The 14,941-nt window shown below is 48.9% G+C and overlaps 1 protein-coding gene across 3 annotated transcripts; it reads right to left on the minus strand.

Moving 5' to 3' along the window:
- Positions 1 to 506: 506 nt before the first annotated feature.
- NEMP2 (nuclear envelope integral membrane protein 2) lies at positions 507 to 14,227 on the minus strand. Of its 3 annotated transcripts, XR_012765075.1 has the most exons (10): positions 14,113 to 14,227; positions 12,241 to 12,356; positions 10,557 to 10,785; positions 10,308 to 10,380; positions 9,210 to 9,303; positions 8,424 to 8,538; positions 7,826 to 8,051; positions 5,399 to 5,575; positions 2,751 to 3,504; positions 507 to 1,817 (listed from the first exon to the last, which is right to left on the minus strand). XR_012765075.1 is itself a non-coding variant. In XM_075430964.1 (9 exons), exons 1-9 carry the CDS (start codon positions 14,186 to 14,188, stop codon positions 3,273 to 3,275), a joined length of 1,338 nt encoding a protein of 445 aa, XP_075287079.1. In that variant the 5' UTR covers positions 14,189 to 14,227; the 3' UTR covers positions 507 to 3,272. The 3 variants fall into 3 exon arrangements, 2 of the variants coding, with proteins under 2 accessions (XP_075287079.1, XP_075287080.1); XM_075430964.1 differs by having other exon boundaries at positions 507 to 3,504; XM_075430965.1 differs by lacking the exon at positions 14,113 to 14,227 and adding an exon at positions 12,655 to 12,756 and having other exon boundaries at positions 507 to 3,504; positions 12,241 to 12,578.
- Positions 14,228 to 14,941: the final 714 nt, after the last annotated feature.

Raw genomic sequence — 14,941 nt, forward strand, 5'->3', positions numbered from 1 at the left:
TCGCAGTCGAGACTGGATTGGGCTGGTCCCCCAGCCGCTCGGAGACGAGAGGCTGCCAGTGCGGGTTGCGTCAGCTCGCATGGAAACACCAGGTTCTGTTTCCGATTAACTAAATACACGCGCACTGGTACACCTGCCCTACACCGTGGCACATCTGTCTGGAATGTGTTTTTATCTTAGGTGTAGGACAGCTCAATTTTTATGATTTCAACTGCTTGACGTGTACAGAAGCGACAGCGGGGAGAGATCTCGGTTTGTTGTTTGCACGGGTGTAGCTGCCGGGCCTCGCCCGTCCCCGTACGGATCTGGCTCTGTGGTGGCTTGGGTCTGTCGCGAGCGGAGAACGGGAGCTGACGCACGGTTGGCGTTTCTGAAACCCGCAAGCAGGGAGCAGACCTCGGGACGTGAACGTGCCCACTCTGCTGGGCTCCTCCTGGTCACGGGTCCCGCTGTTCTGCGGCCAGTAAATGCCAAGGGGAGGAGAACCACATAGCTGAAAAACACCTTTATTCTTAAGAGGTCTTGAAAATACGTGACAGTCTATCGAGTATGCTGTACCGTGAATACAAAATAAATATGAAATTCTAACTTTAACACCGTGAAACAGAAGATAACGTAACTCACCCTTCGTGAAGGAAGAAGGGCTTTTATAAGGGTTAAGGCAAGGGATTACCGTCGCGATCCTGTTCCCAGCTCTGACTGCACGCTGGACGGTCCCTAACGGTTGTGTGTTTCGGCAAACCTGTGTCATCTCCGTGCGTGGAGGGGAGGGGGTTGTTTATCGAATGCTTGCGGTGTTGGAACAGGCTTGGGGGGATTTTTAAGGCCAGTGGCAGCCATCCACTAAAGCAGGCGGCGTCTGTCCCGTGTGTTGCTGTACCTCTGGCTCGGGTGTACTCAGTAGTTTCCTGCTCTGTGTGGACAGTGTTTCCCCATCCCTGGCAAACGATGGGACGTCACAGCTACATAAAACATGGGGTTTCTCTTCTCTCTGCCCCACTCCCCTTGGAGTACCTGGTATCGTTCTAAATGATTTAGAAAAAAGGGACAGTGTCTGAAAAATTGCCTATTTTTCAGGGCTTTTCAATTTACCACACTGCATAGGTAAAATATTATCTGGGCTATTGTACACAAATACATATTGTGTACTTACGGAAGGATAATCATCGCTACCTCTGTAAAGAGAGGAAAGCGGAAAAACTGTGGGTTTAAGCTAGGATAAATCTGATTTTTTTCCCCACCTTGGTCTCCAATCCCATGATGGGAGCTCTTAGCTAACTACAAAGCACCCTGAAAAAAACTTGTGTGCCTTAAAACATGCAAAAAACATTTAACACTAAGACATCTCTTCAAGTATCCTTTTCTGACTAATCTGTGACAATTCTGAGCGCTGCGTGATGGCAACACCGGCAAAGGTAAAATCAGCCTTTAGCCTACTCAGATCACCGTTGGGGGGGAGGAGGTTCCACCCTTCTCCCAAAGCATTAAAGAAGATAAGGAGGTTTTCTTCCCTTTTCACACAGCTAATGCTTCCAGCTTCTCGCTAGCGACAGAACCCCCCCCGCCATGCCCGGCTCCGGCGCGTGGGTGGCAATTTAACCGCGAACGTGGCAGCAGCAGCAGCCGCAGCCGCCTCTCTCACTGCTGGTGGCCTTCCTGAGCAGAACTCTCCCGTTCTGTCTGCGAAGGCCGTGGACTTCACCAGTGAGCGGATTCTGATCACCGGCACGGCAGGGCTTCTCTCCGCTAAACAGGCGACACGTTCTGCGTGTCCGTTTCTAAATTGAGGCCATGAAAGGGCGTTAAGTGTCTCTTCACTGTAAAATGGAAGAGTTTCTTTAAAAATGAAGCAATATAAAGGAGGAAGGGCCATGTAAATAAGGCTTTCAAGTACTAACTCGTGAGTCCTGTTTTACAGAGGAGCTCTCGGAAAGTGGCACAGCACTGTTGGAGGTAACAGGTTTTCTCCATTGTCCAGCGACGGACAACGGGAAACCACGATGGAGCCGTGCTGCACCACTGGGCACGTTACAAAGAAAAGATATCCCTTTTAAAACAAATGGATCTTGGTCTGGAATGCTCTTCTGGAGAGCTACCCTGCTCCCTGCTCTTTCCTCTTCCCACGCACCTCCTGCGGTAAGCAAGTCCCACAGAGGGCTGAGGAAGGAGAGGCAGGGGCCAGGTGTCCCTCCCTCCTTGTTTTGCCAGGAATTGCTTTCCACTTTTTATTGAAGGAGCGAACTGCTGAGCACTCTGAGGACGGCGGAGCTCTGTGTGGGTTATCTGTACGCCCCAGGACATGGTGACAGCATCGCACCAGCTCTGCCGACAGCAGTTCCTCCAAGCAGCTGAACAGCCTCAGCCTTTGTCGCCTTTTCTGGGCCGTGGAGAGGCCTGGAATGGAGGGCAGCACCCGTCTGAGGTGAGGTGACAGCGAAATTGAAAGCAACAGTAAAATACATTTGGGGACAGAAATCCTCTCCTAAGTCACCTGCAGTTGTCGGAGATGGAGAAGCAGAGGACTGAGGAATGGTTCAGCAGAGAGGGACCTGCAGAAGAGGGAAGAGTATGGGAAGAAGCAAAGACATGGAGAGAACAAAGTGCAGTGTAACTAGAGCAGAGACCAAGACCAGAAGAGTACAAGCAGAGGGTGAAAAGGCAGGCAGGGTTCTGAGGAGCAAGAGGAGCTTAATGTGGAGAGGCAACATGAAGCCAACAGATGGCAAGCCTAGCCAGAAGAGCAAACAAACCTCGTTCAGCTGTGCTCAGTCTCTATGGATCTTCAGCACTGAAAAGTCTCACAGCAATAAAAAGTTTACCAGCACGCTAACAGCATTATTAAAATCGTTGACACGTAGGGCACTGAGTAAAAGCAGAGTATTAATAATGGCTTCCCCTCCCTCTGGTGCTGAGCACAGAGGGCTAGAGAAAGAGAAAGGGCAGAACGGAGTCTCTGTCCTCTAGAGGTAGTATCCTTGGGAAAAAAAGGCATCCTGGTGGGACAGGCTGCTTGCCAGCGCGTGCATTGGAAATAAGCAACGTTTACCTCCCCAGCTGAAGTACCAATCGCGAGGATCCTCTTCAGGGCCCCTATGGTTTCCTCTGCTGCTTTAATCCAGCAACATCAGTGATGCAGGAAACACTCTTTTCAAAAATCCTTCTCTGCCCACCAGTGACGCCAACAAATCACCGAGCGGGAGTTCTCAGTCTGTATCCTTCCTTTCTAGGACGAATGTGTTTTCCCTCTCCTTTTTTTCGTCATTTCCCAAAGCTCAGAGCAACTCGGTAGCATATGGAAATGAAATTTGTGCGTGCATTTCACCTTCGTCCTCTTCCTCCTCTCCTTCGTGGATGGAATTGGCTGGTTCATCTTGCCCAGGCTCCTCTGCCCTTGTCTCAAAGAGCTGCTCTTCCAGGAAGGAGCTCCCAATGCCGTACGCCTCATCGTGCGCCTTTGTTTCTGCAGGCGAGACGTGGGGAGAGCCCAGAACAAAACCTGCAAACCTGCCGAATTTTTAAAGGGAGAAGTGATCAGCTGAGGAACGAGAAAACCCCTGTAAGCCCAGGGGATGTCGCAAGGACGTGCCCACCGGCGCCGCAGCGTGAGCTAGGGAGTCCTGAACAACGGGGAGTAAATAGCAACAGCTGGCAGCAACCCCAAGGATTCTTTTTCCTGCCTCATCTTCTTTTCTATCTAAGTAACTTTTGCTCTTCCAGAGGCCATCTGCAAGGTCTCCTGACTAAGCACGAAGATGTAACTTCGTTTTCGCGTCTTGCCAGTGCTCGTGGGGTGGGGCAATCCAGAGCACGCATTTGTACAGTTGGATAGGTGGCACCTGAGCTTCTAAAAACAAATTCAAGCTGTGGCGCATTTGAGACAAGGGCTGGGAGAATTCAGGTAAGCTGAGATCGCTAAGGAAAGGAAAAAACGGTGAGAAGTCCGCAGCCCGCCATTGCTGCGCTGCCACCTCGCTTCTGGTGCTGCCCGCAGGCGCCGGGCGAGCTGAGCTGACGTCTTGCCACGGAACTCCTGCTTTTGGTGAACGGGGAGCTGCAGACTGGGAACGCCGCAGCTGCGCCGAGGAAATGCCGAACTGGAGGTCTGGCAGAACAAAGGGTGGGCTCGGCACCGTCCCCGCGTCTCGATTCGCCACAGACCTGACTTCCAGTGGGACAACGGCACCGAGGAGAGAGAAGGAAGCTGGAGGCTTCTGGCAAGCGCGTGGAAACAGGCGGCGGTTCTGACACCCGGGCAAGTGGCGACAGCGCCAGAGAAAGGCAAGAAGAGGGAAATGCAGCTGCATTCTGGAGTTCTGGTAAACTGATCAATAATTTACATCTTTGAGTTCGCATTTCTGTGAGAGGAGCGTCGTCACCGCGCTCGTCTCGGAAGCGCCGTCAGTCTCAGCGGGGAACAGAGTTGGACTGGCTGTGTTTTACAGGCGTTGAGCTGTCTCCTCGTGTTTCGTGAAAACCTGAAGGGCTACTCAACCTTAAATCAGGCTGCCGTGGGTTCTCCTTTTCATTTTTGTATTTCTCTAGCGAGCTAATTAGAAGAACTGTATTAACTAAGCAATGGCTAGAAAATACATGTTTCAGTTGTTTGTTTTGTGCGCTTGGCAGTGTTTTGTTTTACAGTACTGCAGCGAGTTTTCACTTTTTGTACCTTTCAGTTACGCTACAGAACTCAAGTATCTTAGAAAATAAGATAGTTTAACAGTAAATCTGTAAAACCTGGCAGAAAAGCCGTCTGTGTGTCCATCCAAGGAGGATAAAGGTCCTGAAACTAGTTTTAACTTTTCAGTAATTAAATTCCAAGCTGCCTGGGGCTCCTTTGAAATTGTGGTACCTGGTTCTGTGGCAAGGGCCAAGTCCTTGTGGCCGAGTAATATGTGAAACTCTGCTTCTGAAACCCTGAAGTTTTGATGGAAATACACTGCTATTAAGATTAATTTTATATTCTGCAAGGTTTTCTGGCTGCATTTATCTGACCCTTCCCTTCCTAACCCATATTTGTCTTCAGCTTGTCTCCTAAGCTCTATCTGGAGTAGCTCTTCCGCCCGTTGTACTTCCTAGGTGCAGGCACTGGGTCTTTTTCATCCATGTTCCTAAGTCTTAGGTGTCGGTTGATACTTGAAGTAATAGGAATTCTTGGCTGTGCAGGCTTGCAGTTGGAGAGCTTAATGCAAGTAATACCTGAGCATGTATCTTCAGCCTGCCCCAATGTTACACAATGCCAAAGCGTCCTGCTCTGAAAAGGGAAGAAAGGGGCATTTCACTGCCTCGAGAGCCAGCTGGGTCACTGCGAAGGGACTTGCAGAGGCACTGCAGGGAGCGTTTACAGTTAAAGGAAAGCTGCCATGGCCATGAACCAGCTCTGAAGGTTACATTTTCTTACCTGTGGGGGGACTGGAGTCTGGATACAGCTAACCATGACGGGAAGTCAGGGTTCCTGCAGAACGAGCGTAGCTCCTCCAGAGCTCTGAGAGTTTCTGTTTCACCTTGTTCTCGATACTCCTCTTCAGTAAGGTGTTTAAACACTAACTTCTTTGATTTAAAGTGATTCTTCATTTTTCTGGAACGAAATGAAAACAATTAGTATTTCTGAAGTCTTCTGGTACATAATTATTGTCTGTCCGTTCTCTCTACTGCTTGCTAGTAACATGCACTGATCACTTTTATCCTTTTAAGAGGACAAGCTACATTCTTGCATTAAAATTTTAGGACAAGGTGTCTAACGTTCGCTAGCCTGTTTACCCCAGGTCCTAACCCAAGTTGTAGAATTCCACAGAATGCTATCTACCGAGCTTCAAAGGAGCTTTGAATCAGGGCCTTATTGCGTATGCGTGGACTAGAATCTCATGGAATGAAATAGATGGCTGCTTGCTCAGCCATTTTTAGGTGCAATATGCAAAATGTGTCTGTGCAGAGACATGGGCTGAATCAAAACCCGGTCTACATATGTAACTTCGAAGAGAAGCAACGCTCAAAGTCTGTTATGAGTTGTTCATGTTGTTTACTAGATCACTTCTCTTAAATCTTGCTTTAAATTACAAAACTGAGTAGTCTGAGGCCAAAATGTTTACAATCTGATGTTTTTTTAGCTGCTGCGTAGCGATGTATAATATAATTAGATATCAATTAGAAAGTGTGCCATGTTCTGTTCCCTTCTGTCGACTGCTTTCAATTTAAATGTTGTGATGAGCTAAGATAAGCAAGGGCTGGATGCCCATAAAACTTTCAGCTCTGTCTAAAACACCTGCTCCAACCAGCAGCGTTCAGCTTCCCTCCTTGTTTCCCTGTAAAGCAAGAACGAACTGTGGCCCCTGTTCAGGTCGAATGGTAAAGGTCTTGCTGGCTCAGTGGGATCAGCACTGCTCGTAACCACAAATAATGCAAGATTCTTCGTTATTCTGATGTATCTGCTGCTCCAAATTGTGTATCTGGCATCACGGCCTCACAGTTTGGTGCTACTGCTTAGCGTTTTGAAACAGAAAAAAAGGAAACTCCTTATCATTCTCCTAAGAGAAATCTGTAAAGCTGCGTTTAAGTGCTTTTTGGCTTTATAGAGGCATCGGTTCACAAAACCCAAAATGAGGTCCACGTGGAGAACAAACTACAGTGTTTCAGGGTGAAACAGGTATGTTCTGACTCCTGTGAACTCACAGCCAAACCTTACTGATCTCAGAGTGAGCTCAGCGGCTTCCATCAGGTGAGCATCGATCCTGTGTGTTGCTTCTGAAATAGCTGGGGCTTTTCAGCTGCAGGCAAAAAATCAGTCTTCAACAAACGATAAATTGTGCCTAAAATAAAAAAGCTTCGACCCAGTCCACACTTCAACATCTAAGAAGAGCACAAGAGCAAAGCAGTATGTGCTTCAAAACTAAACAAAAGTAAAAGACTAAAAAAAGAACTTAGTTGGCTTTTATTCTTTTGGTGATGCCAGTTCTAGTCTTTGCCTCTCCCCGGTTGTCTGCGGCTCAGCAGAAGCTACGGAACAGTCTGCACCAGTCTCTTAACTTGGATGCCATCACTGAAGGTAAAAAACAGGTAGAAATTGGCAGGACATTTTAGAACCTTCACTTGAGTGTTGTGCTGGTGATAAAACGCGCTTCAAATTCAAGGCTAGGCAAACACCTTGTTCCCATACAGCTAATGGGAACACTTGGCAAACTAAGGTCTACATGTTGCCAGCAGTTCCCAGTCCGAATGCCGGCTCTGGGAATGCGGGGGAATGTCTCCAGAGTGATAAGACTGTTTCCACAAATTAAAGGTAGACTTGTACATCTAGGATAATCACCTTGGAAAACTAAAACCAATGGAAACCATTATGTGTGGATACGGGTTTTTAGCCTCTGAACTCTCCCCTACCTAACCTACGCGGACTGTGACTTGCTAAGCCCTGCTTCCTCGGTGACAGTACGCTGTTTTATCCCCTCAGATTCAGCGCAAGTTACCTGCAGATTCTGTCACCACACATGAAACCAAGGCACTATTGCTGCAGTCTGATCAATCAACCAAACAGAAATGTTTTGGTTACCATACGCTGCAGACTCGAAGGTGCTACATTCGTACTTAAGAGCAGTCACATTTCTCCGTTCTCCATAGAACAAAACTCGTGCTTAAAACTGCCAAATGGAAAATCCTTAAATTCCTGTGTCGCAGGCATTTAAACCTTTTTCTGCTGCAGCTTTCTATTTGGTAAAAATAGGAACTAGTTCTAGAAATTCGTAGAACTTTGTTGAAGCCTAAGGGTTTCTTTGTTCTCAGCCTCCAGTGCCTCCTGGCGATACAGGGAGCTGGACGTTCCCACGCCCATACAAACCTGCCCAGGCGACAGGCGGCACCGAGGGGGTACCACAGCCCTTTTGAGCAGAGGCTGCCGGCTATCACTGCGTACGCAACTTGAGGTATGGTGACACCACAATAAATCAAGACAAAGGCTGTTATCTGGAGCGTCCACGTGAACAAGGTTATGCTCAGTTCGGTGGTGAGCGGTCCGTGCTGATAGCAGGTGGCAAAGCTGGCAATTCCAACAGCCAGCAAATAGCCTGTAGAAACAGAAGAGGAGGACATGGAGAAAAGGATGCAGGCTACCCACATGAACTTCACGAGGCTGGTTCGCAAAGCTTGCAGCTGCTGTCAGGTACAGCCTGCTGTTTCTTGTGTTTTCTTACAGATACCTGCATTGTGTTGTGTGTGCTTTGTATTAATGACACAGTGTGAGTAAATGCTCATTTGAGTGGATTAGGAACCTTTGGAATATTCTGACTAGGAACCTTTGGAATATTCCGACGTCTCTGGCTTAGGAGAAAGACGTCCTCCACAAATGAGTCACTCAACTTTGTGTTTTATGGGCAGGTATTCATCTAACCACTCAATTAAACCAGAATCTGCAGCATTCTTTTTGATAATTTTCTTACCTAACAAGTAGTTTCTGTGTTCAGACCACAACCACTGCATATTCTCTTTGACGCAGTAAATAAAATAGAGAGAGGCCATCCAGCAGCCACTCATTAAGATCCAGAAGGTACTGTGCTGGGAATTGAAAAAAAAAAAAATTAAAACCCCCTATAAAATCAAAACATTTCAAGTCAGAATCGGGACCATTGTGTGCAAGTGAACTCAGGGGCAAAACCAGCTGTGATACTCGGCAGACCCACAGGGCTTGTGATCTGTGTGAGACCTCCCCTGTACGGTGCTCCGCACGCTACGTAACTGCACCTCTGTGTTCGTGTATCATGTCCCGGGGTCACGGTATCAGCCTGTGGCAGTGTATTCCCAATTAACGCATCTCAGCGATGTTGTGGGAATGCACGGACTTGGTAAAAGTACAGGGAAAATTCAGATCTGCCTCGCCATGAATTGTCTCTGGTGAACAGAAGAGAATCTGTCCCACTGGCCACTAAAGCTACATTTCAATTTAGATTGGTTCATAGATTCAAAAGTAAGCTTAGCTCCAGTCCAGTAAAAATAATTTATGTTTCGGAACAAACTGGTCTTGTACATCAACAATCGCCTGTTTAAACTGAGGAGCAAGTTAACTACGGCCTGATTCTGACCTAATTACATTTACTTGATGCAAGCAATCCTGCAGTGCAGTTACCTGGCCACAAAACCAGAGCCGGGTCAGAACCTGGCTCTGTACTCTTCGCTTCCCACATTATGATGATGATGATTATTATTTTGTTTTATAAATGTAGATTTACCCTTGGAATAAACCTTTTAAGTGTCAACAGGACAAAGACTAGCAGAGCAAGAACACCCAGTATTATTCCAGAAAGGTAAAAGAACTTGGTGCTCCTGCAAGAGAACAAGAGAGAACATGGTGAGAAGTATAATCTGTAATTGGTTAAGATGCCAACATTTGTAAAAACAGCAGTGATCTTCAATAAAAATGTAACACAGCTGTAAGCTGGAGTTGTAATTACACGGTTCACAGGCCCGGCTTAGATATGAAGTCCGTGTAAGGAAAAATTCCCAACAGTTACTTAAGGTCACCAGAGTTGTTACAGGCTAGGAGATGGCGCTGGGTTTGTTTTTTTTTTAAAGCTCATGCTATTTCTGATTTCATTGGCCTTCTAATTTCTAGTAATTTCATTTTCTTCTATGTACCGATATGGTTCTGTACTGCAAGAAACCTTTTTTTTTAAACTTAAAATGTAAAAAAACCCTCCACAAACCTACAAGGTTTTTTTTTTCCTATAAATTCTAACTTTTAAATTCGGAGTTAACTCTATAAAACCTATTGCTGCTCTGCTTGTTTTAGAGGCTCCTCCTGACAATTCATTTGTGACTCATTTTGCTTTGAAGTCACGGGACACGTGTTTTGCTGTAACAATAAGTATCGTCCCTTACATGCTATGCAAAACGTTCATCAGAAGAATGATGGGGAAAGGCTGGCCCGAAGGTGGAGGCAGACGAGGCCCCAGGTGACCTCATCCTAAGCATTTCTCGCTGCAGGAAGGCATCGTTTATAAGACAGGCAGCATTATTTATCATTCAGCTAACCTCGCTGCCCTACAAAAGGGGGAGAGAATTCCTCTGAACCCACACGCCTGCTCGCTGAGGATTGTCTTGGTGCTGCCCAGGGCAGGAAGCTTGGATGGGAGAACCCTAACAGAGCGAAGTGATTAACAGAGCGCAGCACTCCAGCATGGGTCACAGTCTGTCCAAACACAAACGCTATGAGGAAGTTTTAAATATACGTTCAGTTTCCTCACTTTCCCAAAGAACCACCCCTTTAGCTTAGAAAAAAGATGCACAGGCTTGGGAAAGAAGGTCGAAACCCAGCAGCTGGTACTCACCTGCTCAGGCTGTTTGCAAAATGGAACAGAAAAATTCCAGCTGCAAACAAAAACAAGAGCTTTCCATCTAGCACTAAAAGAAGGGGAGAAAAAAAATAGAAATGGACTTTAGAGTAATCCAATCTGAAATGCTGATTATATAAAATACCAACAGAAAAGTCCCAAGCCTCTCACAGACGGGACGGCACGTTCAGTGACACTGGCAGCACCGATCAGTCTGTAATCTAAACAGAAAGCTTGCTTGCTTACTTTCTCGTCTCACAGTCACAGCGTATGGTTCGGTTTTGAAGGGCTGTATTTTGAAGCAAACATCCTCTCCATATTGCTTTATGCTTATGAAAATTTCCGTAGATGTCTCCGGCTTCCAGAAGGTTTGAACGGTGCACGCAGCAAACTCAAAAACAGTTTCTGAATGACGACAGTTGCTTTTTTCTGAAATGGGCTCAAACCTGAACATTTCTCTGCTGTTAACTTTGACCTAAAAATAAGCAGTAGAATACAGAGAGAAGCAGCTCAGAATCACTGGGTTGTTTTTTTTGTTTTTCTGAACGATACAGTATAAAAGCCACACGTGTGATAATGGAAATCAGCATAGGGAGCTTGAGAATAAAATGCCGGTGCAATTCTTAGTTGTTTAATACTGGTTGTTAACATTATGCAAAGATTAATTGTTTAGGCTTTACAAGGTGATTCGGAGAACTCACCGTCAGCAGAGTTCTGTGGAGGGGCCTCAATCCGTCCAGAAGCTTGGTGGGTTTGGTTTTACCACGACACTTGCCCACGCACAAATTTCTAACAAAACCAGCAATATTCGACCAACCGCAGTTTCTTTTGTGGGTGTTCACACGCTTCCCCATTCCCCTCCTGAACCGTCAGAAACTGGACTTGTTTTTCTTGTAGTTAATAACGCAATCTTCACGTTAGGGACAGAAGAGGGATAAGGAAGGATGCCATAACCAGAAATTTAAATATAAGCACGTTCCTGTTGGGTATTTTGGGGTTTCTTGCTAGCTCCTAGCACCCTCCCCCACCACGCTGGTAAATCCTGTCCGTCTTCTGAGATGGGATGATCTTCCTGAAGATCGTGATTCACTGGGAGCTCTTGATCAGGGCCCGTTAGACAACAGACCCATCTACAAAAAAGTGATGCAACAGGTAATGAAAACAGGCTTCTACTGGGAGAAGAGACAACATGTCAGCGAGCAATTTGTTGTGGGGAAAAATCCTGACTTCCTGCTTTTAAACATTTCCTCCAGGAAAGCCTGCGTGACTGCTGGAGGGTTTCACCACCTGAAGCCTGCTACCATTCATCCACACATCCGCAGCGTGTTCCTGAGGGAAAAAAAGAGTCCTGGGAACAGGCAAAGAGATGTTCTGCTTCCTCCTATCTGAGAGCAAGTTCCACCAGAGAGGAGGTGAAACTGTTTCCTTCCCTCCTCCAGAGACATACTTCCCAGGAAAGAAAAGGGACCACACGAATAGTCAGCATGTTCCTTTAGCTGTTACCGCTTCCACTGTTCAGAGATTTTTGTATCGCTTCGAGCTAATCTCTAAACACTTTTCTTGCAAGCTGACCCTCTCGCTCACAAAAACAGGAACGCGCTGCTGCTGCTGTGTTTGCTTTAGTCACAACCTGATGCACCTTTGGCTCCTGCACCACGGCCTGCTATGCCACAGCGAGCGAGTCACGGAGCTGCAGTTCATCCTCGAGTTTCAACGTTTTATAAAGCCGACTGGTGATGAGCAGAAACATTTCTCGCAGAGGTGAGCAGCGGAAAAGGTGCGCAACACAATAATACGCAATAATACACAATAATACGCAATAATTACACAGAGCTGCGGCTTTGATCTTGCTACCGACCCCACGCTTCGCTGGCAAACGCTGACGTGAAGTGTACTGAGCATCTGAATGATCCCCCCAGCGGCCTCTTACCTGCAGAGTCGACCAAACGTACTGCAAGTGAACCGTTCTGTTCTGCACGTAGCAGTAACAGTTCTCATCCCGTTTCTGGATGACGTCCATTTCCCGCAGAAAGCTACAGTTTCTACCTGGGGGGGGGGAGCAGAAAAGTTAATTTTAGCCATGTATCCAGTATAAATGTTTAACTTTCCTCCATTTCATTGTCGTATACGCTGAGGGAATCGCAAGCAATCTGCGGATAATCAAACGTAAAAACTGTGCTGCAGGGTGGCAAGTTCAATATGATTCGGATGAAAATTCAACTCAGACTTCCAGTCGAGTCACTTCGGCTCCGGAGTAAACTGCAGCACCTTTAGGGGAAAAAAATAAATTAATCGAGGGTGGTATTTTTAAAAAATGTAATCCATAAAAGCTTGGCTTCGGTACCAGTGTTTTGATGGCACTGGAGCAGGGCCTCTGGGCCAAATTCACTGCTGGCAGGAGTGGGTGTAGCTCCGCCGGCGCTGATGCTTGTGCCAATGGCAGAGGCAGCCGTGGGAGTCCGAGCAGGTAAACAGGCTCAGGCAGCAAAACAGTCACCGAGCACGTGACACAGCGGCTGATGGCAGCAGTCCTGCTCCTCTGCCTCGGAAGCCTGTCGAATGTTAAATAACACAACTCTTCTCTTTAAAAGGCGCTTTCCTGACCTAGTCCAGCCATCACACGCAACAGGGCAACCGCACCGATACCCTGCCCTAAGTCATTTAACTCCGATACCCTGCCCTAGGTCATTTAATTAGGGATGCTAATCGGTCTAACTCTGCCGAAGTGTTGGTGACCCCCTACGATCTCCAGAATCAGATTGTACTTTTGAGCAGAAACGCACCGAAAAGACTTACGGAGCTCACTCTGCAGAACAACATACGTTCTGATCTATGGACATGTGTAAAATACACCCTACGGTGCATTACCGCCGTGTTCCAGGAACGTAATTAAAGAGAATAAAGGAAATAATTACAGATCTGAACAGAGGGCATCATCTGGCTCACTGAATAGCAAATGTAGGTCTACGCCAAGCTTGGCAAGAGCTGCTAAAACGCTGTCACAGGCTCGAAACAGCCCCGATCCAGGCAAAGAGATGCTGTTTGCAGGTAAAAACCTGCCCCGTCCCCGTCAGGAAGCTGCACCGAGGCAAAATTATTTTTGAACCTATTTAATTAAGCCGGTGAGAAATGCCTGCGCGGACGTTCTTACAGAAGTTTATTAAGTCATTCCAGAATTAAGAGCGTCCACAGATGATCCTGCTCAAGTAAATTGGCCTAAACTCAAAACCTGGGCATTCTTCTTGTGAAAAATCAACCCCCTGATCGATTTTTGCCCACGGCGCCCGCCGCTGAGCCCGGAGGGATGCCCGCGGCGAGGGGCAGGGGGGATGAAGCAGCTCCTCCAGCCCCCCGTGACCTCTCGGGCCTGGGGTGCCCTCGGGAACCACGGATCCGCTCTGCGCCCAGTTCCCCCCAGCCACGCCGACGAGAAAACCAGTAGGAAGGGAGAACCACCACCATGGGGTTCCGATGCCGGCGGCACCCAGCCCTCCGGCTGAGGGGGGTCAGAGGCTCTCACCCCCCCCCGGGCACCTCAGGGCAGCTCCCCCAGCTCCCCCGGGCACCCTCCCGGCAGCTCCCCCGGGCACCAGGCATTCCCCAGCCCAGCCGGGGCCGGCGGGAGGGGAGCGCACGGCGCCTCAGGGACGGGCCCGCAGCGGGTGGGGAGGCGGGAGGCGGCGGCCTCTCCGCGGGGCAGCGCCATTTTGGGCGGAGGCTGAGGGCAGCGCTCTTCCCAGTCCCCCCCCCCCCCGCCTCCTCCCAGGGCTCTCCCGGCCCGGCGCCGAGGGAAGGCCAGTACCTGCTGCCGGCGGCTGCCCGCTCCCCCCGGCCGCCCCGGCCAGCGCCAGGAGCAGCAGCCGCAGCCCCGGAGCCATGTAGCGACCGCGGGCTCCCGCCTCGCCCCTGACGGCCCCGGCGAGGGCGGGCCGCGGTGCGGGGAAGGGGCGGCGCGGCCCTGCGCTTCCCCCCCCCCCCCCCCGGGGGCCGGGGGTTCGCCCTCAGCGCCGGGGAGAGGGCGGGCGGGCGCGCCATGTTCCCGCCTGAGGGGAGGGAAGGGCCTGGCCGGGCTTTCCTCAGAGGCTCTCTGCCCGCCCTGTTGCCATCCCGGAGCCCTGCGCTTGGCCTTTCCAACCCGCAGCGCCTTTCCCTTTCCTCCTCGCTGAGGCTGCGCCGTTTCCCTGCTCCTCCGGGTCTGGGGTTTTGGCCGCTGAGGGCTGGATCCGGTTCTCCGGGGTCCCAGGGCCGCCGATGGCTGCCGGCGAGCGAAGGCAGAAGGTGGTTGGGATTTGGTGGCGGGCGCAGCCACCACCCCAGCCTCCCTCCAAAGGGAGCAGCAACTGACTTATGTCTTTATTTTTTACAGAATTTGGGTGTTGTCTTTACAGATAAGCTTTTCGGGCTCTTCAGCAAACGCGGTGAAGAAATAAATGCTGGGTTTTGCCTTTACCCGCTTCCCTAAGAAACCCTTACAAATACATCACCTCTCGCTTGCGCCTCTAAACAGCGAGGGACGATCACAGCCAAGTCATCAGAGCCATCCCTTTCACATTTTCAAATTGTAATACTCATTTTGGTGCTGTTGACCTTCTTGACAGGATTTTTTTGTGGGGAAGGAGACGCTCCACGTT

Source organism: Opisthocomus hoazin, chromosome 9 (genome assembly GCF_030867145.1).
Source record: "Opisthocomus hoazin isolate bOpiHoa1 chromosome 9, bOpiHoa1.hap1, whole genome shotgun sequence".
Taxonomy (NCBI): Eukaryota; Metazoa; Chordata; class Aves; order Opisthocomiformes; family Opisthocomidae; genus Opisthocomus; species Opisthocomus hoazin.

Excerpts from the sequence above, each read along its gene's own strand:
- NEMP2 (XM_075430964.1), bottom strand. The coding sequence starts at position 14,188 with ATGGCTCCGGGGCTGCGGCTGCTGCTCCTGGCGCTGGCCGGGGCGGCC. Across the intron at positions 8,539-9,209 it reads TTAAAAGGTTTATTCCAAGG|CACAGTACCTTCTGGATCTT; the intron begins GTAAATCTACAT and ends TTCAATTCCCAG. Across the intron at positions 8,052-8,423 it reads ACACAGAAACTACTTGTTAG|GCTATTTGCTGGCTGTTGGA; the intron begins GTAAGAAAATTA and ends CTGTTTCTACAG.